General features: G+C 36.2%; 1 protein-coding gene across 9 annotated transcripts in view; it reads right to left on the bottom strand.

The window, feature by feature from the left end:
• Positions 1–11,316: 11,316 nt before the first annotated feature.
• Positions 11,317–26,675, bottom strand: part of MGAT4C (MGAT4 family member C) — a 338,762-nt gene continuing 323,403 nt past the window's right edge. For all 9 annotated transcript variants that reach the window (XM_017743945.1, XM_017743946.1, XM_017743948.1 and 6 more), the window contains 3 exons: positions 25,649–25,797; positions 20,983–21,130; positions 11,317–19,152 (listed from right to left, as the gene is read on the bottom strand). In XM_017743945.1, the coding sequence (XP_017599434.1) occupies positions 17,996–19,152; positions 20,983–21,130; positions 25,649–25,797 (1,454 nt within the window). In that variant the 3' untranslated portion in view covers positions 11,317–17,995. The remainder of the gene's footprint in view (positions 19,153–20,982; positions 21,131–25,648; positions 25,798–26,675) is intronic.

Genomic DNA, 26,675 nt, shown 5'->3' with positions numbered 1-26,675 from the left:
AATCTTCTTGCATTGAAGCCAAGGACAATCTTTAAGCCAAAGTTAAATCTTCCTTGACATGATGCCAAAGCATTCAGAACATTCTGGAGTTATATAATGATATCTAATTAAGATTTAAGTATTTACTTTGAAGTGCCCAGGACCTTGCACTTAATCCACCAGAAAAGTGCACTGGTATTGCAGGTGAGACAGAGAGCAAAATGCAACTACTAAACTCTTCTAAGGAAAAGAGATTAAAAGAGTGGGGTCAGGAATCACTGCTGAAGTAGAATAGAAAAATATTAAAAGATTTGATTAAAATATAATAACTGTGAATATCTATCTCTCCTACTCCATCTATTGAAAATAGATCTATCTGACATCTTAAACAATAAAGAAGAGACTAGAAGAAAAGTCATACTCCTCCTACGTACAAAAAATCTGGATGGGGTCAGATACAACTTTAAAAAAATTAAGGCTTTGTTTCTGTAAAATCCTCACTGCCTCCTAGAGATTCAACGTATTCTTTTTAACTGATGAAGATTTCCTCTTTCTTTTCAGGCTTTGAGAGGAAAAATGATCTTCAGGAGTCGTTTTTTGCAATATACCACCATCTGGTGGAACTAAAGAGAAAGACAAAGATTTTGAAGGTTGACCTGTCTTGATAATTGAGAAGTTTTCATTTCCCAGTACTAATTGTTTTCAATGGGCTCTTGAGGATTTAGAGCACCAAATCACTTTAAACCACGTAATTTTCAAATTTCTCTATTTAATTTATTTGCTTCAATTATTTTCTTTTAAGGGATTTACTTTTAAAGGACCTAAGGATGTTCTTAAAACTAAATAAACACTTTAGTATTTCTTAATATGTCTGATCTGTAAGGAACAACAGAGTTTTCCATAAGTTGATATTAAATGCTTCAAAATATTTTGCTAAATATGATTTTTCATATAAACTGTACACTACTGCTGTATGTTTCAGGTACTGGTAGAATTTGATTTTGTTCCCTCTCAAAAAAATTGTTAGCAAGATTACCTTCTTTGTGCTATTAAGGTCTTTTTTGCCCCACAAATTTTTGCTTAAAATCTTAGCGAAAAAGTTCTACTCTTATTGCCTATGCACTTTAGGAGCTAAGTTTCATTTTGCACTGCACTGAAAATTCATGGGTTACCAGAGTTCACAATATATGTTGGTAGTATCTGTCCTCTCTGTGGTCACCGTGTTTTTTCTGTGCTGTCACCAACAAATGTTGTTAAATATTGTGGGCACAATAAGATTGAAAATAAAAATATATATCTATTAAAAAAATCTTTCTAGAAAAATATAGGGGTAAAAAAGCACCAAAAATTATGTTGATATTTGTTTTACTGTAGAACTAAATACTGTGCTCTGGAGATGTTTACCAGATATTTACTGGAGGTGTTGTCTCACCTTTTTTTTTTGCCACCTGCTAGGCTCACAAGCTAAAAAGTCAGGCATCTCAAATGTCCAGCAGACAATTATTTGAGGAATAGAGGTATGATACCACCAGATGTTGGGGAATTTGCAGCAGAAGGACCTAAGCAGATTTACAGACAGGTATCTTATGCAGTCTTGGCCATCAGCAAGTCAGCAAAAGCTTTCCAGGGAATTAAGAGCCTTGCTGAGCTCAGTGACATGATCACAGCCAAGGGTCAGCCTGTCTGCCAGTTTCTGCTGGGGTTTTGGCAAGATCAGCCAGTCCACAGGAATGTGCCAAGGCCAGAAAAGTGCCATTTTTTTAAATGGGAAAATGTTTTGCTGTCACATTTTAACCAGCCCTAACAGCACACTGTGGATATAACTGTGGCATTGGCTTTGTAACAAATGCCTTTCATGTACTTGATAGAAGGATTTTCTTTGGACTCTAGAAAGCCAGAGGGAATGCAGCTGGCAGGGGAGGATCTTTGAAGGAGCAGAGCTGCTGAGCCATTCCAGTGTGCCAGGGAGAAAGAGACCTCAACAGTGGTATCAGGAAAATGTTGAACATGGCATATGTTCACAGTGGTTGCAACACATATGTGGTGGGAGAGGATCTGTTTGCCTTTCCTGCTATTTCCAGTGAGGCTGTGTTCAGGACAACACAATGTGTAACTGCACCCAGTATGTTCAGACACCTGACTGCTGCCCTTTGCATGAATAGGGGCTACCTGTTAAATTTGGTTCAATATCCATGACTGTTGACCTACCTGGAACAATCTGGATGGAGTCAGATGTAGGTTTAAAAAAATTAGGACTTTGTTTTTTAAAATCATTATCTTGTATAGATTATAAGTGGGGATTTTAAAAAATGTATTTATTGTAATTTCAATTTAATTTTGAAACACATGACTAGAATAATTTAATTGCACTATATAAAGCAGGTATTGCAATTAAGCATGTGGGACAAGGACTCCAATTTACTGGGAACAGAGGTTCATGTTTAAGCCATACTCTTGAAGGGAAAATGGGAAACCTAGATCCAGAGGAAAGTACAGCTAAAATGACTCAGAAGACTGTACCATTTTAATGCCACATTTGCGTTTATGAACACAAGATGAGATCTGTCATATTTACAGTAATTTTGAATGGCTTTACTATAATTGATATTGCCAGTTTTTTAAGGAGATGTTCATTCTTTTTCAATCACTTGATGATGAGTTTCACCAATTAGTTGTGTCTTGTAACATGAATCCATTCTAGGTATTTTTAAGCAGGGTGGATTTAATTTTTATTTTCAACTTATGTTAACTTTTAGGGAGTGAAAAACAGCATCATTGTTTAAGTCAGCCACTTTTTTTACAAATATTCTATATTTTACAAGTCTTTCTCTTTCCTTTTTAAAACTAATGTGACATGGATGTATTGCATTGCTCTATTACCTTAAGCTCAGATGCACCAGAGAAATGCTTCATTCTCTAAGAGATTCTTGGGGCCCAAACTACTTTTAAAATTATTGCCTGGTCTTTCAGTTCTCCCCATGTGTTGTGTTAACATTGGTAGGCAGCTAAGGACCACATAGCCCTCACTCCTTCCCCACTGAAGTGGGATGGGGGATCAAGAAAGGAACATTAAAACCAAAAAAATACGGGTGTCTAATCATTAATTTAAAAAGTAATAAATGAAGGATAAATGGAAGAAAAGAGAAAGAAAACAAAACAGATGATGCAAAGGCAATCATCCACTTCCCTCAGGAAGACCAATGTCCAACCAATTAATCTTTTCCCTTTTTTTTGCTGACCACAATGCTATATGGCATGGAATATCTCTTTGGTTAGTTTGGGTTATCTATCTCCCTTTTCCCTCTCTAATTATTTTGCACCCCCAACCTAATCAGAGTCATGGTAGAGTGAGAAGCAGAGGTGGCCTTGGTGCTGTGCAGACATTGTTCATCAATAGCTACGACATAAGGGTGTCATCGGTATTGTTTTGATCACAAATACAAACTGTAGCACTGATTGAGCTGCTATGAGTAAAGTTAACTCTATCCCAGTCCATTACTGTTGGATATGACTGATGCTCCCCAAAAGTTCTGTACTGCATACAGCATCAAAAGCATTTTTGTACACAGCCTTCATCACAATAAAAATTTATTTGAGAAAAGACATGAAACCCTCCGTTCTGTTCTTTGCCTGAAGTGAGTGCAGGATTAGTCTGCAGTCTCCTTTGTCACTGCTAGGAAGCTGATTTTATTTGTTTTAGTTTTAAGCAAAATTTTAGTTTTCCCCTGCTTAAGGTCACAAAATTAGTAAACATACCTAGCAGTCCACCAGTTTTATCGAAAATAAAACCCTACAAACACCAGCACAGTGCCCCAAATTCTGGGTGGGACAGACTAAGGCATGTAAAAGGGACCTTTCAGAAATTTGGCTTCAGAGATGAGACTGGAAAGGATCAGTGGTGTTTCATGAGTAATGTGAGTGTGCTGAGTGAGAAAGTGACTGCAGAGCTTCTCCTGACCCAACCTACATCATGCTGATCTTGACATGTTCAGGAGTTCATAGTCTATCTGTGGACCCTTGCTGCTCCCAAATGGAGCTCCACCTCTTTCTCCTCTCTTCTCTGCTTCACATGCTGGCAGGAAATGAAGTCTGAAGAGGCAGAAAATGTGCCTAAAGGGGTCAGGTCCCTGGGCTGAAAATCACGAGTAAGAAGATTTTATTATCTCCTATGTCCTTAAAATAGAGAGAGAGGTATGAGCATACTCTTTTACATTTCTTTGTGGGAAAGCATGTGATTCTGGAGTCTGTTGCTGTCTCATACTAAAGAAATCAAGCTGCTCCTTTATATGACTATTTGCCTGCATTCATAAAACTGTACACTAAGCCAACAGTTGGCCTCCTGCATATCTGTCTCAATTTTTTGACCTTTATTGATACATGTATAAAAGAAAAAAGAATATTTTTTCAAGTCCACATGCCCAGAATGGTACAAAATGATGGGAAATTAGATTGTTTTAATCAATACAGAAGGAATAAGTGCCCCTGAGCAGAAGACAAAGAGATTTTCTGGAAATAAAACCAAATAGCTGCTATGTAGCTCAATATTGTGAATATTTTCCTCCCCTATTAGCCAATTCAGACTCCAGTACCCACTCTAAAGATTACTGGGCAAGTTGAATGAGAGTTTAGGCAAGGCTGTGAACTGTGAAAAAGTCAGATTCTGTTATCAAAAGTCTTGTATTGCTGGAATTAGACACCGTAGCTTTCCACGTAGGATGCTTTTACCACCTCGTAATCAAGCTTTTATGCATTTAAGAACTTGATGTCACAGTAAGTACATAAACCTCTGACCCGTAGGTTGTACCACTAATGAATATAATTAACTCAATAATGATAAAAGATGCTTTAAACTTAATGCTTAATTTGTGAGAACACTGCAATTTTTTTTTTTTTTAAAGATATTAAGAAAAAAATTGACCTAAACAACACAGGAAATATTTCTTTACTTAAAGGGCTGTCAAGCTGGGACAAGTTGCCCAGGGAAGTAGTAAAGTCACCACCTGTGCAGATATTTAAGATGTGTAGGTGCAGAACATGCTTCAGTGGTGGGTTAATGGTTGGACTGGATGGTCTTAGGGGCCTTTTTCAACCTGAATGCTTCCATGTTTCTAACATTAATTGGTCAATGTACTGTTCCTTGAAGATATACACTTTGAAATGATTACAGCAAAATGTCAGTGCCTGGGAAATAAAAGCCAGTCACAAGATGTTACAGTAGAATGGAAATCCTTTCAAACTGGTCCTGAAGTTTTTGTACTGTTAATTGAAATTAGTATAACAAGCTGTTTGCAAGAATCGCTCTTTTTTGTTAAGGTATACACACAACGATCTTCAGTTTAAAATATCAGTCTGAATTCTCTTTGGGGTGGAGGCATCGGAGGAAGCTGAACTAACAGACAAAACCATAGGATACATGCCATTCAATCAGTGCACTTAACACTGAAAGTCTTGTCTGAGCCTGTCATCCTCTTCCCATTACATCCTCTTGCAAGAGGAGTACCCTGAGGAGTACCACCTCACTTTTTGGCACCTAGCATGCAATGAATGGCCCTCTGGAGAGCCCCTATCTCTGTCCTGACTATAGATGCACCTACACTGGTTATCTGAAACCAGATACCTTTGTCTTTGATTTTTATTTTGAGTAATATTTGGCCACCAGCTGTCACTTAGGAAGTTTATTACCTAAGATCCCTTACCCTATTGATTAACTCTGGATTTCAGATGTCTCCAATACAAAATAATATCTAATAATGCCTAAAATGGTACTGAACATCTGAACATCAATACTCCTGAAGGCAAAAATTGCAAACAATTACAACCTTTCCTATCTCTTATTCCCAGTTATATAACTAAAATCAAGTTAAATTAACTTGAAAATTATGAAATGTTACCTTATTTTTCTTTTCTTTTTTTCCACTACTTTAATTTTTTTAACTTTTAATTTAAACTAAGAAGCATTGCATATATTAGATATTGTGAGTACAAAAATCTCTGAAATTTTTACACTAATCTGAAACAGATATATTAAAAATCTTAATTAAAGAAGGAACAATTTAAGTTATGTATCCAGCCCTGTATGAAATGGAAGGGATTGATGTAAATTTATCCTTTCCAGCCTTGGAATTCCTCTCTCGTACTATAAAAAAAAATTTCAATATCATTATTTCAAAAGCTGAAAGCTTCTTTTCGTCTTCCAAACAAAAAATGTGTTTTTACAGAACCATGCAACTCCAAATGACCTTTTCAATCTTAAAGAAAGTGATTGTGGAAATTACATTAGAAAATTATACAAGACAATTCAATTAGACTTCTGTTTTCTATCCCTAGGTTTAAAACTATGCCAAAAAACCACTCTTTTTTTATTCCCACAACATTCCTTCCACAGTGCCCTGAATTTGCATGCTCTTGCTATGAAACTTGTTTACTGGCAATGAAGTCTGCCTCCACAGTTGTCTTCTGATTGCACTCTTGGATGTCTTGGGTGAAGTAGGAACCTTCACACAGTAGTGGGAACTGTGGGATGTGCTGAAGGGAGAAATCTAAACACAGAAAACAAGATAACTCTGAGGTCCTGCAGTAGTAACAGTGCTTATTCCCTGCAACCTCATGCATTCTACTGACAATTATTAATGACATGCCATGCACATTTATTAACATTGTGCTGTTATAATGTATTAAGAATGAATTTTGGAAAAGAATTTATAGACATACCAGCTCTAATTTGAAGAGATTTTTAATGCAACTGGAAGATTATTCCTAGGTTTTCTGGTTTTAGCTTTTTTATAATTTCTTTATTATCCATTAAGCTCCCGGTTTATACTCAGTTTTCTTTACAAGTCTGCTAGCAACAGCATTCACCTATTTGTGTATGAAGACTTAAACACATATCTGTTATTCAAATAAGTCTTATTTATGGATTTTAAGCTGAAGTTAAATCAGTATGACTTCAGAGTGTTGAAAATCTTTATATATATAACCATACTTAGCAAAAATGTAATGGGAGTTATGAATTAAAGATAATTTATTTACAGGGATTGATTTTCAAATTAGATAAGGTAATAGGAAATGATTATTTTGAGAGGGCTTTTCCTATGGCCATGAGGCTATATTTATGCAAAATTATAAGAGGCCAAAGAATTAAAATCAGAACAACATATTTGCAGTTGAACAATGAGAACACATGGAGATCTGGGCCCAGCTTGTGGCTCTGAAATAGTTTTATTTTATGGTCTTGGTAACTCTTAGTATTTCTCTGCTTTATTTCATCTTCTTGGATTAATTAATCTTTCTTTCTCTCTCTTCATTTATTGTTTCTAAGTCTTCAGATCTGAGACATTAAGAAGATTATTATATGTGCTAATACAGACACTAAGGTTTAGAAATATCTCTGGGTCTGCACACAACTGCTTAGTCATTAACTGCACAGTGTCTTCTTTTCATCTAACTGAATCATGTTAGCTCCAGTCCCTCAGCTATGTCAGTAAAAATGCAAATATGGCCAAATGGTGACTGAATTAACACCACAGTTTTTATTTCTTGCTTGATTATAATCCATATTATATTTCTTTATTTGATTCACTATCTGATTCACTGGGTACTTGTACCATCATAGTTCATGCAGTGGGTGGAAACACAGGACAGAAATGGAGCAACAACACTAAAACCCTATTTTCAGTCCAGGGGAAATAACAGTGAATAAATTTTAATTAAATTCTGTGTAACTCTAAACACAATTTTTAAAAAAGCTTCAATACCAACGGTACTTTGCTTTCACGGCAATTGTCTCAAAGTGCCATCACTAAGACTAGTTTAATGATTAAAAATAATTTCTGAATTAGAATGTGATCAAACCTGTTAAAATGAAGGCATTCATTCCTTTTGATTTCAGTGGTCTTTGGATTGTTTGGAATATTTTTAATTATGGCATATTTTGGGAGCACTAGAAACACCTGAGTCATCCTTTGTTTTGTTATCAACTGTCCCCTTCTTGCATCTGATTCCTTTTCAGTAACTACAGAATTGCTATCTTCAGCCTCAAGGAATAGTTTCAGCTAAAGCAATTTCCCTGCTTTTTCTGATTAGATGGTATCCAGTGTGCAACCCTGCATGCTCACTGCCACAGCATGGCAGGGCATTCAAAAGTGAAGTGTAACAGTGCTCTAGAAATTTAGCCCCACTTCTTTCTGTATCCTTTCTTTTGTAGTAGTAAAAAAAAAAAACCAAACCAAAAACAAACTAAATGGATCAGATGAACGGTTTCTTACAAATAGTACCCATTCTATTTTAAAATGAAACAATAATGATTAAAAAAATCCAAAAAGAAACACTTAGGATGTCCTCATCTGAATTCCAGTACAGCTGAAAAAGGAAAACAAACAAACAAACAAACAAAACCACAAAATAACACCTTGGGTTCATAACAGAAGATGATTGCTTAGACACTAGAGAAAACTAAAAAAAGCAGCTGAAGGAAAAAAAAAAAACGTGCATTAGCATTTCGGAATGCATATTAGCTCTGTTCTGAGATGCCATATGGGATAAAATATCTGTTATCCAACAAAAGGGATTAAAAATTAACAGTTCTCCTGAAGACTATAAGACTATAAACCTTTTTCCTAATTTTTTCTTTGTGTCTCCCACATTTTTGTCTGAAAACTGCAGTGAACTGAAGCAAAGAGTAAGAGCAGAAATAATTCCTGGTTTTTAAATTTTATGTCATTAGAGACTGAAACCTGAAAACTGGGTCTACTAATCCATGTGCAGTGAAGACTCTTAAGCTACTGAATGCAGTATTTTAGAACAGTGGCACAGGCACAAGAAGCTCCCATAAGAGTTCTAGTACATGTACACCCCATTTATCCTTTGGAATAAAGACTATTTTGGAAGAAAGGTGCTTTTCTATAGCTCATACTGAGATAGAGAAAGAGGAAAGAATCTATCTCTTCCAAGTTCCTGAGATTCAAAAGTTCAAATTCTTGGGATATCTGCTGTAACATTCCCTTTTGTGAGAGAGAAGGAACCTTAAGCTGCTGACTTCTTACTCCAAGTTAAAATAAAGATCCTTTTACCTTTAAAAAACTTTTGAGGCTCTCTTAATAATCTTGGTCTATTTAATTACTGTAATAAATTGAAGAAGATAAAATAAAAAAGGAAAAAAACCCAACCAAACTTTTGCTTTTTCATTAGTATCGAAAGTGCTTGTTCACAGCAGTGTAATTCAGATAAGCATCTGGCCCACAAACTATGCTGGCACAGACAAAGGTTTGTTTCCTTTTTTAAAGACTAGGAATTTTTCCAAGATGTCCTGACTACTGGGAGCAGAACGTCTGACCAAAGTATGCTCACCAGATGGTAGATGTTTCCATGTGGGTAAATATTTAAAAAGTTTTAAATCTATGCAAACTGTGAAGTAAGGGTGGGAAAGGTTTGCTGTTGTTTTTCAATTTTAGCTGCCTCTGCAACTCGTAAATGCAAGAAGAAAAAAAAAACCCAAACCACAAAACAAAGCTAATTTGAGTGGGAAAAAAGATAAATATCTTGTATCTTTTACTGGATATAACATCTCTTTCATGAATAATTTCAGAAACTTTAGAGTTGAAATCTTTCGGTTTATTTTTTTTTCTTTTATTTCCTTAACATCTTTATTGCTTTGCTATTCAAAAAAAACTTTTCTGCTCTGAAATGTGTTAGCTCCACTAAAAATGTCAAGCAAAATAGTTTTTACAGGGAAGGAAATGTGGAAAAAAAAACCCGAAAAAAGTCAGTTTTAAGGGCCAGCTGAAGTTTTTGTACAACCAACTCCTTGCCACCATTCTTGCCTGCTGGGCAGGAGCAGAGGGCAGCGTGGGGCAATGCCTCTGGCATGCAAGGTCCTCATTCTCTCAGAATAGCTAAAATACTGATGGATGCACATTTAGCAAAGACACTGCATTGAGCAATGGATTTGCTGATCACTTTTCTTCTGGCTGCACTGCTGGGTTTGTAACTTTAAGCAAAGTGAGGAGAGGGGAATACCACAAAAGCTGGCTGGTGGTAAGGTTTAAACCACTCCAGCTGTCGGCTGGCTGGGTGCGAGTCGCAGACCTATGGTACTATAATGCATGCCCAAGCAGTCCTCTAGGTGATGTAGCATGCCAATTTTGACTCCAGTACCCAATCTCAGCAGGAGCAGACACCTCTCTAACTTAAACATCTGCAAATATGTTTGCTGGGTTAGTAATTTTTCCCAGATTTAAAACCACATAGACAGCTAGAGGGTACATTGACACCGCACGGTGTAGCTCAACCAGAAAGCAAACTGGCTTACACGACAAAAGATTTATAGCTGGAGTAGTGAAGAAGTGCAAAATTAGTAGAAAATTTCCAACTAAGTGTGGTGAGCTTCAGATCACGTATCCACAGAGGCACATGAAACAGAAGAAATGTCACAGTCAAAAGGCAGGGCAGTAGAAGAAAATGTTCTTTAGCTTTCCTTGTATTGAACTTTAAATAGCTAAGACAGCTTCTAAGTCTCTCTCATGATCCCCTCTCTACCTGAAACCTATTGCCTTTCTGTTTGTGTTTTCACTGTGTGAGCATGTGCCTGCAGTAAGCAAGTGAAAAATCTGGATATGAAGAAAGTGATGACAGACATAGGTGATGCAGAAATGCAACCAGTTTTTCTCCCCTTTCACTACTCAGGAAAGCTATGTCTGTGAAGGCAAATAAATAAAAACAAATATTAGCCAAAATTATCAAAACAATGAGAAACATTAACCAGAATTTTACAATACTTTTTCTTTAGGACAGGCAGCAAGATACATGTTCAATCTTTAATAAGCATAAAAAAGTAAATGTTGACTAACTAAATGCATACAAACCTGGTGGGGATCTGACCATGAAGCAGAGCTGAAGAAATATGATTTCTTACTGCTGGCAGAAGAAATGGAAGTGTGGGAAATGGAATTTTTCCAATAATATGGTCTTAGATGGGCATTTTTTTAATCACAGAGTCCTGAAACAAAGATATTCTATGTTTCTTTAGAACAGATAAATGCTTAAATATACCTTTATGGCTTACATACCTTTTATCAAATATGATATTATGAAAACCATTGATTTCAGTTTCATACCAGATTACACATATGACTCCTATTGCCTTGTTCTATAACCTTTATGCTAAAGCTATTGAAAAGAAAAAATATATTTCTTCAGTTTAAAACAAAAAAAAAAGAGCTTTCAAATAGAACAAATCAAGAAAAAATGTTACCAATAGTTTGCGGACAAGGTAAGTACAATATTTATAATCAATATTCAAGAAAAGTAACATCTGTTCACAAAACAACTCAGCAAGTCATATAACTCAAGAGATTATATTTTATGGAATTGGCTTAGTATCAGAAGAAAGAGTGATTAACTGTACAAAAGTTAATGTCCAAATTATTTCTGGCACACTGGTTTCTCTCCTTAGCCAGAAAGTTTAACTTCTTTGGTACAAAAGACAGCTGTGAATGTGGGGGTCCGAAACATTTTTATTAATGCACTTATGTACTACCTGATTTTTTCTTTGTTTGTTTTTGTGTGAGGAGCAGTTAACACAAATATGCTTGAGTAAACATATTTTCTACTTTGCATGAACATATTGCATATCACACTTCGAATGTTTAAAAAAATAAATATGGACCTTTGAAAAAATTTGTTGTCTGTGTTGAGTCATTTATGCCCTAAAAGTTAAGAATTTCTGCATAATTAAAACTATCCCTTCCCAAAAGAAAACTATGAGTGCGCAGATGGGAGTGAGTTGACATATTGGAAAGAAGAAGCCCCTCATGTTGATTTTAATGTATAATTTTGAGGCAGAGAAGAGAGGAAGCATAGGGAAGAAATTGCATCTTTGAAAGTTAGCAGAAAACCACTAGAGAGAAGACCTGTTTGGGATATTTTTTCCCCCTTCCTTGAACGTTGCTTTTCAACTTTCTGGAAGAGAGAAACCTGGCTCATTTTGCAAATGCGAAACCAGGCTGCTGCCAGGAATCATTTGCAGGAGTGATTAACAAGACCTGTTTGCTTTAGGAGATTTTCATGGAGGTAAAATGGTATGCATATAATTTTGACACAATCAGATAGTGCACTGTTAGAGTTATATGGCAAAAAAAAAAGGAAAATAAATAGTCCTTCTCTTTTAAAAGGGTGTCTCATTAGAGCATGCTTATTGTCTTCTCAGCAGATGTGGCATTTAAATGTAGTGAGCTATGGCCAAATGCAGGAAGTAATTCTGAGAAATAAATGCCAGTAACCATCCCAGTTTCCTGAATGGAGGTAAAAGTGGTTTGGCAATATTCACCCAAGAAGATGTTCATTTATGCAGTATTGAAATTAAAGAGAAAAGAAGGGACCGGGTGTGTGTGCTGGTGAAAGTGTAACATGAAAATAGAATAGACTCTAAAGTTGAAAATGAACTGAAAAATCCCAGGTGGCATCAGCACACAGAAAGGGACTTTAAGTAGCAGCAAAGGCTGGTGTAAAGGTTTAACTTACACCTTTAGATCTCTGCTCTTAGTGGTGCCAGGTATACTGAAGAAAAAAAAGCCAGAATATTTTAAACTGTTGCTCCAGACTGAAGTCTGGCAAAAGTAAACCCAACATTAATGGATAAATAGCAAGAAAGAAGGAAGGCAGCTATTTAACTGCCTGAACAGAGGAAATGAACATTAGCTTTTGATGTTCAGCTTCACTTGTTAAATGTGAAACTCTTACATAAGCCCAGAAAAGGCCTGGCAAAGGGTTTAATTAGCAATATAATACTACTTAAAGTACTTTCAAGTTCTACATGGAATTTTAAGAGCCTTTTTACAACTATCAGAGCAAAGTGGAATTTTATTTGAGAACTAGTAGTAGGTAGCATGACAGTTGGAAAATATCTAGAAATGTGGCTGAAAAATAGTCTAATATCTGCCCAGTTGCCAATTCAATTTCATGCCAATTTAACAACAAACTACTATTATGGAAATGTTATTGAAATTAATCTTTCTCTGTACTTAATTTCATTGTTAAACCAACATGTAATAAATAATTCTTTGGATCGAGGTGGAGATTCATATTCATTTTTTTAAAGCTCAACAAATTATTCTCATTGCAAGATAGTATTTGTGAGGAAGATAGTGAACATCCCTTCTGGGAAAAATTGTATTGCTGATAGGAAATTATCTGTAAAGGTTACTGTGTATCATGTGATTTTATCAAGGTTTATATGTATTATATGTAATCATACAAAAATAAATCTCCTGTATCTCTAATTATTTAGGAGATGAATGCACAGGACAAACCTATTGCATGGCCTCCCATCATCATCAGTAGAAGGAATCAGATCTTAGACAAGGGTTGTACAAGTGGGATGACTTTGGACATGCTCCTCTTTCTCTTCTTTTACAGCAAAAGCAGCAACAGAGCCTTGGTTTACATGACTGATTGTTCTGCAGAAGGGCATGAATACCTAGGTGACACAGAATGTATTTGCTGTGGCAAAAGTAGTAAAAGAGGCAAGGTATGGGAAAATACCATCTGAAAATACCAAAATACACCTATTTGGATAATATCTTAATTTCCGTCTTTCAGGATGTCTAAAACTAAAATAAAAAGAAAAGACAAATATTTCTATATGCATATATATATATTATTATTTTGCAAAATCACCCTTTCAGTTTTCTCTGATATATAGGTCAATACAGCTTTGATTAAAGAGAGTAGAAAATTCATAATTTTTGTCTCCAAGGACTAAGGATTGAAAAACAAAGATTAAGCCCCTTGTTTTGCTTTATCTGAAAAGCTGATGGAGTGGTGGAGATGCTCGAATTAATTTGTCTTTGTATATAGCATATGACATAAAAATCATTGAATTTGTTTTCATTATAATACATCTGTATTTTCCACTTCTTTTTATAAAACATTACACTTTACCATTTGAAGATGTGATGCTGCTAGAGATCATGACACATGATCTACATTACTACTCATAATTTAATACTTACTTAAATGTAGCCTAACGGATCTGCAAATTTAACCAGAGAGCAGTAAGAACTATCATTTCCATCAGGTTCTCTGAAATGCTTCACAATGAAAGCTGATGTAACCTGCAGTTTTTAAGACAGTTAACTATGGGGTTTGTTACTTCAATAAGTTTCCAGAATGAAATCTTCTCTAAGGTGTCACAGTTTGCTCTTTATTTAACTTTTAATAATTCAACAATGAACAAGTTCCCAAAGTCCTTTTATAAAAGCGAAAACATTAGTGTCTAACACAAGGGAATACTGAGCAGAGAGGAAAACAGAGCACCATGTTAGAAGATTGATCTAAAAATATGTTTGTATAGAACCTTAGTGAATTACCCTTATCATAGTAGTTATCTTAAGTATTCTAAAACTGGATTTCCTGAAAATTGTCATGTCCTGGGTTTGTTTATTCTTCAGTAAGGGCTCCTTTCTTTTAATTTGCAGTGAATAGTGTTTTACTTCCCAAGAATTCCCTATTTTATACAGTGAGGAATCCTAAAGAATGATAATGGGAACAGTATATGTAGGTAAGTTCAGAAGAGATCCATCACTGTCCAGACCACAGAGCAATATTTCCAGTATTTGTGGAAACTACTGGTGTCTCAGTCTCACTTCAGTGCCTGGTAATGTTATGATGTGATGATTATTCAGGTGAAAAACACCTGAAAGACAGCTCAGTCATATGGTCACCAACTGTATAAATGTCTGATTAAATATTTTCCTTGCGGAAGACAATCACTTTTCCTAGCACATGAAAAAGCCATGTCTTCAATTATATCTTTTTGAAATATGCCTGAAAACCAGTTACCACTGATTTTATGGCTTCTTTTTTTAATTTTTTTCTTCCAAAATCTAGTAACCTTTTTCATGTGAATGAGGTGGATAAAATATGCATTCAATGAAGGAGAAGATGGATGCCCTACAGTGAGTGCTCAAAACATTAGATTTCACAACTGAATTCTAGACTCTCCTGGAATAAGTATATTGTTAACAATTTTTTCCAAGTCGACTCAAATTCAACAGTAAGAATGGTGCATGCCTCTCATTCTTAGCACTTACCAGTATCCACAGCCAAGGAAAGCTCTCTCTGAAAGCATTTGTGGGTTTGATCTCCTAAGACTGGTAACAACCAGATGAGAGATCTTGCTGCTAAGCCATTATGCTAAAGATGAGACTCATTACTAATGTTATTTTGAAAAGGAAAGCAGTTTTGTTCAGCTTGTAATTCAAAAATACCATTTAAATTACTTTGGCTTTTGTTGAGACCATTTAATTTGTACTAACCATTCACATTATCTATGGTTTTGATTACAAGAGTATTTGAAATCTTGAGACTGAGTGCATTTTCAATTCTAATTTAGAAGATTGCTTCAGACATACTGCATTTCTGAATAAAAGTAACCTAGTGATATTTGTTTTGGCCTTAAGAGTTAAGGATCAAGGAAAGTTAATGAATTAAAAATTAACAGTCAAATGATCAAGTGAATTCAGAGGAGAGCCACAAAGATGATCAGAGGGCTGGAGCACCTCTGCTGTGAGCAAAGGCTCAGAGAGTTGGGGTTGTTCAGCTGCAGAAGAGAAGGCTCTGTAGAGACTTTATAACACATTATAGTATTAAAGGGAGCCTACAAGAGAGATGGAGAGGGACTTTTTTACCAGGACATGTAGTGGCAGGACAAGGGGGAATGGCTTGAAGCTGAAGGAGAGTAGGTTTAGAATAGTTCTTGGGAAGAAATTCTTTACTGCGATGACAAAGAGGCACTGGAACAAGTTGCCCGAAGGAGTTGTGGATGCTCCATCCCTGGAGGTGTTCAGTACTGGTCTGGATGGGGTTCTGTGCAACCTGGTCTAGTGGAAGACATCCCTCTCCATAGCAGGGGGTTGGAACTAGATGATCTGTTGGGTCTTTTTAAACCCAAACCATTCTGATTTTATAAAAGGAAAAATAGAAGAATGACAGCTTATTAAAAAAAAAGGGATTGATAAATAACTAATTACCAACTAATTATTTTTGAAACATAGAATATCAATATTAAAAAGCAAGTCCTTCATAAGTATTTATAATAATTTAAGATTAGCATGTATTGGATTTTTTTTTTAAAAAAGGGTTTTATTTTCCTTTTCAAGTCAAACATGTATGGCACTTTTAATTTATTTTATTGAATATACATATATAAAAAGCAGAGATTTAGGTGTATATTAAGGAAAAAGAAACAAAGACTTTCTTTGAGAAAAAGATGTTTTTCTGAATTATGTAGAAGCATATATTTGACAATGTACCTCACCTCTGTATTGGGTGATTTGCCAAACCTGGATCTGATTTTATCCAGATTTATGAACCAGGAAAATCAATTGCATTGATGTTTTTTGTAGATTTTAAACATAATTTATCCTTCTGAAATATACTTGTTAGGTTTGTATGTATTCATCCAGTAGATAGTTCACTCTTTGTCAGCGCAAGCGTTCTTGAAATTTAATTCTTGCCTTCCGGGTTTAACCAAATCCCCTAGATGCAATCAGATGATAACCATAATATTCATGAGATTGACAGTACAATGTTCATCTCTGTCACACTTGCTACTCATGTATTTCTTAGTGTGTCTACTCAGACAATCTAGGGAATTTCTTAGAGGAAAAACCTCCACAGATTCTGTTAATATAAATGTATACATATAGTACTAATCATATGCTATACAGCCTCCCTGTGTGATGCACTAGAAGCCCAGAGCTAACACTGAAGTCATACGGACTGGGGGAACTTTTCTGCTTATTGTCTAACGTCAGGAAAAATATGTTTATAGTAAATAATCAGAGGCAGTGGGAAGATGTCTACAAGACTAACACAATCAGAATTAGAAAACTTAAAAAATCCCAAAACCAAAACACTCCAAAAAATCCCCAATTCAGAAACATATTAATTTCTCATTGAATGAGGATTCTTCACTTTGTGTGTCTTCTATTGACTATGGATCACCCAGGACAGAATGGAGATTACATTCAGACCGAATTGATTAACCCGGTACACTTTGCATTTGTATCATACATGAACTGGACATGTAGATATGGAAGGCATGACAATCCTTAGAAACCATGCTGTAGTATTCATCTATGTGCAAATCTCTCAGGGGGAGTTCTCCATTTCATGAAGGAACAGAAAATGTTGAAGCTGAGATCTGTTTAGAGGCCTGTCTAAGAGAGCAGTGCTGCCCTTGAAGTACCTGGGTTTGATAGTGACATCGGTACTCAAGCAGAAGGCTTGCTTAGTGTGAGTTGAAAAAGTAAGGAGAGTAAATTGGTCCCTTAAGTAATATAGAATCCAAGCAGTGCTCGTTTCAGCGAAAAGACCCAGGAAAAAGAACAAAGGATATTTGTTGAGACAGAATAACAGATGCAATTATCTATTTTTTACATAATTGTCATGTCAGATTTATAATTTTATACATTCCCTTTTGACAAGAAGTTGCAGTGACTAGCCACATTATTTTCTTACAGTGTTCAGAAGTAAACTGCCAGTTTCAGGACAGATTTCCTTGTCACAATTGCCTGGAAAAGAAACACATTACCAACTACAGTACAAACGCATACTACCATAAGATTTTAAATTTTTATGTGCATAAAGTGCAATCCAATTTCTTTTCACAACATACTGGTCATAGATTTAAAGTTTTTGGCAATTATAAGATGGGGTTTTTTTTGTTCTGTATTGTCCACAGGATCTCTCTTACAGAGAAATAATAATAAAAAAGGGTTTAAAGATCTCAAGAGAGGTTTGAGAATTTTTTGTATTCTATAAAATTCAAAATTTTCAACAAATAAATGTTTGCATATTGCCTGACCAAACTGGTAAAAAATAAATTGCTTTACTTGTTATTTCCCCACATTTTCTGTGTCTCTAGTGAAGAGCTGGAAATGTCTGTATTTCTGGGGAATGGCACCAGGTGTGACCCAGCTGGTTGTATGCACTCTTTACCTTCCCATGTGTCCTTGCTTTATGGATTTGGTGTTTGAGAAGTCCAGACACTAATGCTCCTAATGATCAGCCATTCTTTTTGACTTTTAGTAACAAGTATTCTCATGCAGTTAATATCAAACAGAACTTTGTGCTCTACATCTGTTATTTCAAAATTCCCATTTTTGAACTCCCCTAGTCTCAAGTAAGTAGTACATTGTCTCCCTTTTTTACTGCCTACAATCTTTTCACCTACTTCCAGGGCCCCATGATGTAAAATGTCATTTTGCCGATCTTCAGTTCCAGTGACAACTTTAATTTTACTGATTTTAATGGGCTTTTCAAATACAATCCCATAGAAGTCTCCAGTAGAAGGAGCTTTGCCCCAGAAGTACTCATCAATGCTGCTGTAAGCCTTGCTTGCCTCATAGTTTTCAAATACATTCATATTGGTGTGCAAGTTTGCAGGTGGGTTGTCAGGAATATCAAATGATTCCTCTTCAAAATCATCATCCTTTAACTTGTTTTCAGCTCCTTTGTAAGATGAGTAGTACCCCATGTGCTGGAACAGAGATGGCTTAAAACGTATCACTTCCTTTTGAGCTAACAGCCCACGAAAGTGGATGAGCAGCCAATCACAAGGCATTTCTTGGTAAAACATCAACAGAAAATGGGCCAGGCGTGGTAGGTCATGAGAATGGTAAAGCTTTCCAATGTACCCCAGCTTGGAAAATTCCAAAGTCACCCAGTAGGATCCTTCTCGTGAGGTAACTACTTTCTTAACAGCAGTCAAAAAATTCTTTGAGCAGCGAACGTCGTCTTCTAGCATCACATAATAGTCAGAAAGATTAGCACAAAAGTTTAGAAGGAAAGCATAATCTACATTTTGTTTTGATCGAAACTTCACACGGTCCTCTGGGTCATTGTAATTCCTCTTAAGGCCATCCAGTACAGGATAGTAATCCTCAGGGACGTGAATAACGATTAATCTGCCCGCAATTATATGATGTGCAAACTTCTGTGAAATATCCTGGACCATCCCTTCACACCAGGCTGAGTCAAAATCTGCCAGCTGTACTACCACTGCAATTTCTTTGAGTTCCTCATAGCTTGACTGCTCAAATATGGACTTGATGGTCTCAAGTAAGTAATTTCCCTTTTTCCGTTTTACAGAGGATAGTCCAATTGTAAGATACCCTGTACGAAAGACAAATCAAACAAAAACTGAGTATCTGATATTGGAAAAGATTTCATCACAAAGATATTCTCCAGAGCTGTGTTTATATTAAATAAACCTCGTAAATGGTGAAGACTGAGAAATTTGGTATGTGAACTAATTAAGTTGCATGCAATAAAGGACCTTTATTGCCTTTTCATTAAGAAGTATGATATTGCAAGCAAATAGACATATGGAGACTATTGTGTTAAACATTTTCTTGTTTACTGCCAGTAGTAGCACATTGTGGACAAATGCCAAAGCGATGTGTACATATATGCTTAGTAGATGAAACCACATATACAATGATAAGGCTGTAAATCTGCTAAAAGAAGGGGGATTATGGGGGGATTATGAGGGGCTTATTCACACCATATTTTGAAAGCAAGGAACTACTAAATGCAGCACTTTTATCTTTTTAAGCCCTCTAAATGTCTAGTTACATCTATGCATAACTTCACAGTTTTATGAATTTTGCATGGATAATTTTTTTCTCAGTGTGTTCATTTTCAGGTGAATTTGTCTAGTTTTTCCTTACTAGCAGTTTTTCTTCCAATCCTCTTTCAGGACTCATTGAGCATTTTACAGGGAACACCCTCTTGCAAGATGCAATTTAGATACTATTTTAAAGTAGAAGAGAACTCCTCTCCTTGCTTGTACAAAAAGTTTTTAATGCTGTTCATTCTTTCTAGACAGAGATATATCTTATAAGGGAAGAAATTTCATCTCTGCTGTTTTGTAGTCACTGTCATTTCATTTTTACCAGCATTCCAAATCAGGAGGTTTTTTTCAATATTTGCTAATATATCTCTATTTTTGTAACTTCTGATGTAAAAAAATGTCAAGGCTTCGTAATTGACAGGGCGTACTTAAGTTGAACCTACCCCAACTTTCTTAAAATATAGTTGTTTGTAAAAGACTGCTCTGATAGTGATTCAGGGTTTCCCTTGAGGTTTAAATCTGCTCAAAATGCAGTTGTACAGTGAAGTACAACCCCCAGGAGTCGTTTACACTGCCTACAGAGCCACAAAATTTTCAAATCTAATTTGAGCAAACTTTATAGCTTTCTATAACTCACACATTATTTTATTTTACTTTTTGGTCTTGGACTTCAGAGCCTTGTTTATATATGTGAAATGATTGATTTGGAACCCAAAGGACACCTGTCTACAGTCTAGGTAAGGCCATATTTCACTTTTAGAGAAAAATGTTGAACCATGTCTGAAATAGGAATAAGTAAATAGTCCATCGGCAGATGGCTGTGAGAAGAATCCTCGTTTACTGTCCCGATAATAGCACAATTCAGCTCCCTTGTTAGCACAGCTAAAGGAACAAGGAGGTCCATTTGCAGCTGCTGGGCCAGCAGGACAGTGGACCTGAAGGGTGTATCTATGCGATGTCAAGCGTACATAAAATTGGATTTACCACTTATATAGAGATTTACAGTATGGTCTCAGAGGGTGGTTGCAGAAAACCACCAGCATGTGCCTTGCTTCTGCTTTCTAAAGCATCTTCCTCTTGCCTGGGAGGAGATCCGCAGAAGTATGCTCACACAGACCACCCAGGGGATGCCTGCAGAATATCTACAAGTCAGGTAGTTGGTCAGAAGGTAATCACACTGTGGGGCTATCTCTGCTAGGTCCAGACTAGCAGCCACTCTAGACCAGCCTATGATAGCTGTGCCACTAACTCTCTTGAGATTGTCACCGCTTAACTCAGCCCCTCTTGCCTAGAAATACCACAGGGACTATATGGATTTCACCCCTTTTTAAATTACCTCATTTTGTAACATTCAAATTGAAGTTACTTACTTTTCCTTGGCAAAGGTGTGCCAGCTAGGTAGCGATAGGAAATGTTTATAGATCCTGAGAAATTAGACAAATCTTTAAAACTGTGAACATAACGCTCTGGGTTGAGCTGGTGCGTGGCTGTTTCTCTGATTATTTGCTTGTCCCCTTCCTATTAGCAGAAAAACAAAAGGAACAGAAAAGGGAGAGAGACAGAGAGAAACACATTTGTGAATGCCAGCTAGAGAGGAAACATGGACAGGCAGGTTTCCAAGAATAACATTTTTCACTGTCAGCTTTCGTGAAAGCATGTAGATGTCACCTCATTTATAAAAAACCAACCAAACAAAAAACCCCCAAACCAACAAGCATTACTGAATATCATACATTTTTGGCTACAGAAAATCTACCATAAGCCTTCAGATTACAGTAACAGGAAAAGAAAAAAAAATACTTTGCATAAAACTCTGGAAAGGTAGAAAACTTTAAATTATTGGTTAACAAATACTGTGATATTCAAAAGAGGGATAAGAAAACATCAGTCAGAAATGGATAATTTTCCCAGATATAGAAGCAGGGGAGATTTAAAAAAAAATGTTTTCAGTGATTAAAAAATCCACCAAAACTGCTGCAAATGAAAGACAAATCCAGATCCTGGCACTGGCTCATTTTGTCATTTTTCTGAGTAGCTTTGACTCAGGTTTGTGATAAGAAGAAATGCATGTGAAGGGGCAGACAGCAAAATTTTCTCCGAATTTGGTGAACACTTTTTGATGGTATAGTCAAAAGGTACATTTATCACCCATGCCTCCTCTTCCTGCCTCCTTCTTCAGTTTTTTTCTTCCAAGAGGCTCCCCTAGTCAGAGTAAAGGCACAGAAGGGAAAGAATGGCTCCATCACTAGTGCCCTATCTATAAGGTCACTTGGGTCTCAGGGAAAATCTCTTCCTTAGTCCTTAAGAAAAGGGAAAATATCTAACAGGTGATGTAGACTGAATTTAAAAGTAAGAATGCTTATTTAATTTCCCTGGTTTGATTTTAGTCTGATGACAGGCACATGTATTTCTTCTGATATATGCAGTATGTTAATGCACTAAAACTTCCTGATCTGTCATTAAATGGGAGCATTGTGTGGTAGTAGTACTACTGCTAACAAGAACAACCACAGACACAGTAAACAGCACTCATATTTAATGGCATAAATATTAAAAAATGTGTCAAAAGTATATTTTATAGCACAAAGAAATGTTTCTGTAAACTAATCTTACATTCAATTTAAGTTCATTGTTTTTCTTGCATAAAAGTAGTAAATAATCCGCTTCTGAGCTTAGTAAAGATCTTTGGCAGCCATCCAGGGACATCTACCTGCACTGTTATGCTATTCTGATCTGCAGCGTCTCTTGAGTAATTTCTTTCTAGTGCTTATGTGCCACTTTGCATTTGCTCATAAATTACGAGACGAAGTTTGATGATCAGATTCAAGATTAAAATGTAACTCAATGATCTAGGAAGAAAATACACCAAAACTCAAGGAGATTTTCCATGAAAAATGTCAGATGGAAGAGGCAAAGGGCTGGTCCAAAACTTTCCTTTTTTCAAAACCCTTTCCTTAATATCAAAACATTGTGTCCAGAATGGGTTCCAGAATGGAGTAGCAAAATTCCTTGTTTCATAAGTTTCTGAAATGGAAACTTATTCTGCTGAGGTTTTGCTGCACAAAATGTTTAGAAATAGACAATGTCAGAAGAAAATGTTTTGATTTTAACAAGCAAGATATTTAAACTGACCACAAAAATTTTCCCTTTTTTTTCCCCTCTTTAATAAATGCCTTTTGTGGCTAACATTTCTTTTTAATAGTTGTTATTTCATTCCTTTGTTGAATGACAGGCAAAACTGAAATCTGGATTTTTTCCAACGATTAAAATCTGTTTCTTCTATCTCTGACTACTATGTAGAGGTCAGTGAAGATGAAGAGTTTGATTAACTCTTCTTGGTTTTATTATCAAGCTTCTTCTGTAATGGTTTTGGCTTTCATCTCTTAACTAACCTCTAACTTACATTCCAGTGTTGGCTGGGAGTTTCATGTGGGTGCCATAGGATAATGTGCCAGGGTTCTCCACACTTTATTGAAGATACTCTGCTCTGCTAAGGATGCTGTGTCCACTACAATGGTGCTATTCTTTGCACAGTGCCCAAAATAGCGATTAGTATTCACAGAAGAGTGCAGAACACAAGCTTCACTTACCATTCACTTAGAGCTCTGAATAGGTATGAAACTCCCCTTGTGCATATTGTGATATCTGGTATATATTAGCTTAGTACCTTTTCAAGATACTTGATCAAATGTAGTTCATAGCTGCAGATGAAGCACCTTAAACTGCTTTTCTAATACACACATATCAGCACTGCATAACTGCATAACCTCTACCCAACATACTTCAGCTATTTTGCCACATGGGCCCTTACTTTCCATCTCTGCTACAAATGCCCTGCAAAAAACAGTGAAGGGATTCTCTGGACATGTGAGACTCTTTGAGCAAAACCAGAAAGTTTCTCTTCTCCCTTCTTAAGATTTGCCAAAATGAATCTCATTTTAATACTCTAACATTTTGAAAAAGACCACTTGTCTTACATCTGGTGCCAGAGACACCAGTCCCACAACCCCTTGCACAGCCTGCTGCCTGAGACTGGGAAGAACTCTGGGTCAGTTGTCTTCCTTCTACCAGTTGCCTTTAGAAGATAGTCCAGCAGGAGATTGGCTGCAATTCAAAGAGCTCTTGGGGCTCTGAGGACTTTCAGATTCTCATTCCCTGAGGGAAACTTGTTAGCCTGCTGTCCTCAAAAGCTTTCCCCAAGTATATTTCTCCTCACCACAAATGCTGAAATTGCTCATCTTTTACCTCAGCAGAGAAAACACTCCAGACATGGTGTGTTTGGAGCTGTCAGGAGGGTCAGGAAATTTGAAAATAAAACTAAATAAATAAGCTAAAAAGTCAACATCCTAGCACACTTGAAAAACACTTGATGGACCATAAAGGTATCAAGAGACCTGGAAGAACTCTCAGGAGACTTGGCAAGAGACTTGGCTGAGAGCTACATGAATGTAAACATGCCAGAACTGTGATGAGAGAAGCAATGAAAGAGAATTTATAAAAGGGGGGGGGGGGGGGGGAAAGAGCAAATTAAGAATTAGACATGGAGCCATCTGGGGAGCTGGCAAATAGGACGGGAAAAGATTTCAAAAACAAGCCAAGAGGAACACCATTAGCAGTGATAATAAAAGCACTTTCAGAAACATCTGGGGGACTTTGAAGCAATTAGTGAACAGAGAAGAAACATTAGGGAAAATGCCACTAGGAAAAAAAAATGTGATAAGCCAGGTCAAATTTAATCATAACCAAGAAATGCTAAATAAATAAAAGAGTGCAAAACCTTAGTGTTAGACAAAGAAATATGTCTGTAATGGAGTTACATGCTACAAGCATGGATTATCTTTTCAATGGCTAAAAAAAGTACTAACATAGTATTGATATTGTAAATATTTACAATAATTTTATAGTTACTGTTTAATTTTATAATTAAAATATTTTAAACTAAAATAATTAGGAATGTATATATGGTTCTGATAAATAATGTAAGTATTTTACTGCTTGTGTATTACACTTCTTGACATACTATTATGTTTCTTTTCAGATGCAAACGAGATCACAATTCACCGTTCAGAATATTGGAAAACCCATGCTGTCCCTGTTCAATTCAAGATAAAGACAGAACTATCTAATCATATCACAACATAACAAATCCAGTTTAGTCATTTTACTATTTGCAAGGTCTAGTTTTTCAGCCACCATGTTCTTTACTGGGCCCAGTCCAATCTCCAAAGAACTGGAAGTTCAATCCATTAATCAAGTCTCCAGGGCTTACTTGGCATTCAGCAGTGAAACACCCCTAGGTTACATATAAACGGTAGAGTTATGTTCTGTTGTTGGTAGCTTATTTGTTGAAATTCCTAACATCAATATTTGCATTTTTTTTTCAAAATCATAAACTTACATTAGGTTTCATTTATGTCTAATTGTTAATGCTGTAGCACTGAACCTGTCAGACTCAAATCTAAGTAATTTTTTTATTTATATCTAAATTACAAAATGTAAGAAAAACACAAACTAAACCCACTAAAATGAAATTATTTATGCAAGGAGCTTAAAGTAGATGGAATGGGTGTACATTTTCTTTTATAATTTTATTTCTATAATAGCTTTTAATGCAGTATTCAGCGGTGAGATTTGCAGTGTATACTGAAAAACGAGCTCTCAGCTCACACAAATAGTTCAGCTGTAGTTTATCTCCAACATTAAAATTAAGGGAAATCCAGAAGTATGGAGAATACAGAGGATATTTTGCCTCAAAGGACACCTCATGGAGATATCTTCATGTTTTACTACATTCATTATCTCCCATACTTCCAACAAACCGTGAGATATTTACTTCTGTGAAAAGGACTGTTAGGGTCTAACTGATGCACACTGTCTGCAGTATATATTAAGAAGATGGTTTCATCATAAAGGACACACTTGGAGGATACTTCACTGCTAATGGTACCCCAACAGGGGAAATTGAAAGAATTATGAAATTTACTGTTTCACTAGGGTGTATCCTGTTTGTTTTTCCAGGATCACTTAACAACTTACCAAAACATAACCATCTTCAATGTATAAGTTCATGAACAGCAAGCAAACAACAAGGATTCCTAAGAATGACACTGCTGATCGTTTCCGCAAGCATCTCATTTTATCAAAATATTTCAAGTTGTGTCTCGTGAAGAACTGCATACTGTCACCTAGGAAAAAAATCACAGTATTACAAGAGTGTTCCACCTGATAATCATGATAACAACTAAACTTGCCTTCAGATGTATCAAATCCCTTCAAACATACATAGACTACACTTTCAGGCAGAATTAATTTCATTTAATTGTTGTCATCCTCAGGATCAATATACAATCTTAACTATAAACTTTTTTTGTGTGTCAGAAAGGAAAAAGCACATACCCTCTGTCGCACCCATTTTAGGGTGGGCTTATGATGTCACTGTGGCAGGAGTGCATCAACAGTTTAGTTTGCTATGCTTAACTGTCAGATCCCAACTTGGTGGCTAGAGATGATGCTGTGCATTGTTTCCCTATGTACCTGTGTATCCTCCCAAAGACAGGTCAGGCGAACAGGCAAGGACAAAGTTATTGCATGACTAAGTGTTGTTACCTATAGAAGAATTCTGTATACCAGAGCTTCCAGGCACATGTACCTTCCTTGAAGTGAAAAAGCAGTAGCAAGACTGTTCAACATCCCATAGCCTTGGGCCTCTGTACTAGGATGGAAAAACTCTCAGTGGAGGTATCATTTTCATCTTCAGAGGAAAGGTGGGTGTCTGCCTTAGACCAGACACGTCTAAGCAGAGTATTGGGAAATCCTTACCAACCCTATTAGATAAATCAAATAAGGGTGGCATAGAGAAGGGTGGCATAGAGAAGCCATTCAGCACTTCTGTTCAAGATCAAGACAGAGGACTATCTAGTCATATCACAATGTTGCATATTCATTTTAGTCACTTTAAAACAAAATGAATGCTGTCTTGTCTACCAAATTGTAAACACTAACCTTAGCACTAACATGTAGGACTGCATGTGTTTGAACAAGATTTGGCCACAAACTAAAGATC

The sequence above is a fragment of the Corvus brachyrhynchos genome, unplaced genomic scaffold (genome assembly GCF_000691975.1).
Source record: "Corvus brachyrhynchos isolate BGI_N302 unplaced genomic scaffold, ASM69197v1 scaffold9, whole genome shotgun sequence".
Taxonomy (NCBI): Eukaryota; Metazoa; Chordata; class Aves; order Passeriformes; family Corvidae; genus Corvus; species Corvus brachyrhynchos.
The sequence above is the reverse complement of the archived record's forward strand: the minus strand, read 5'-3'. Positions and strand labels throughout refer to the sequence as shown.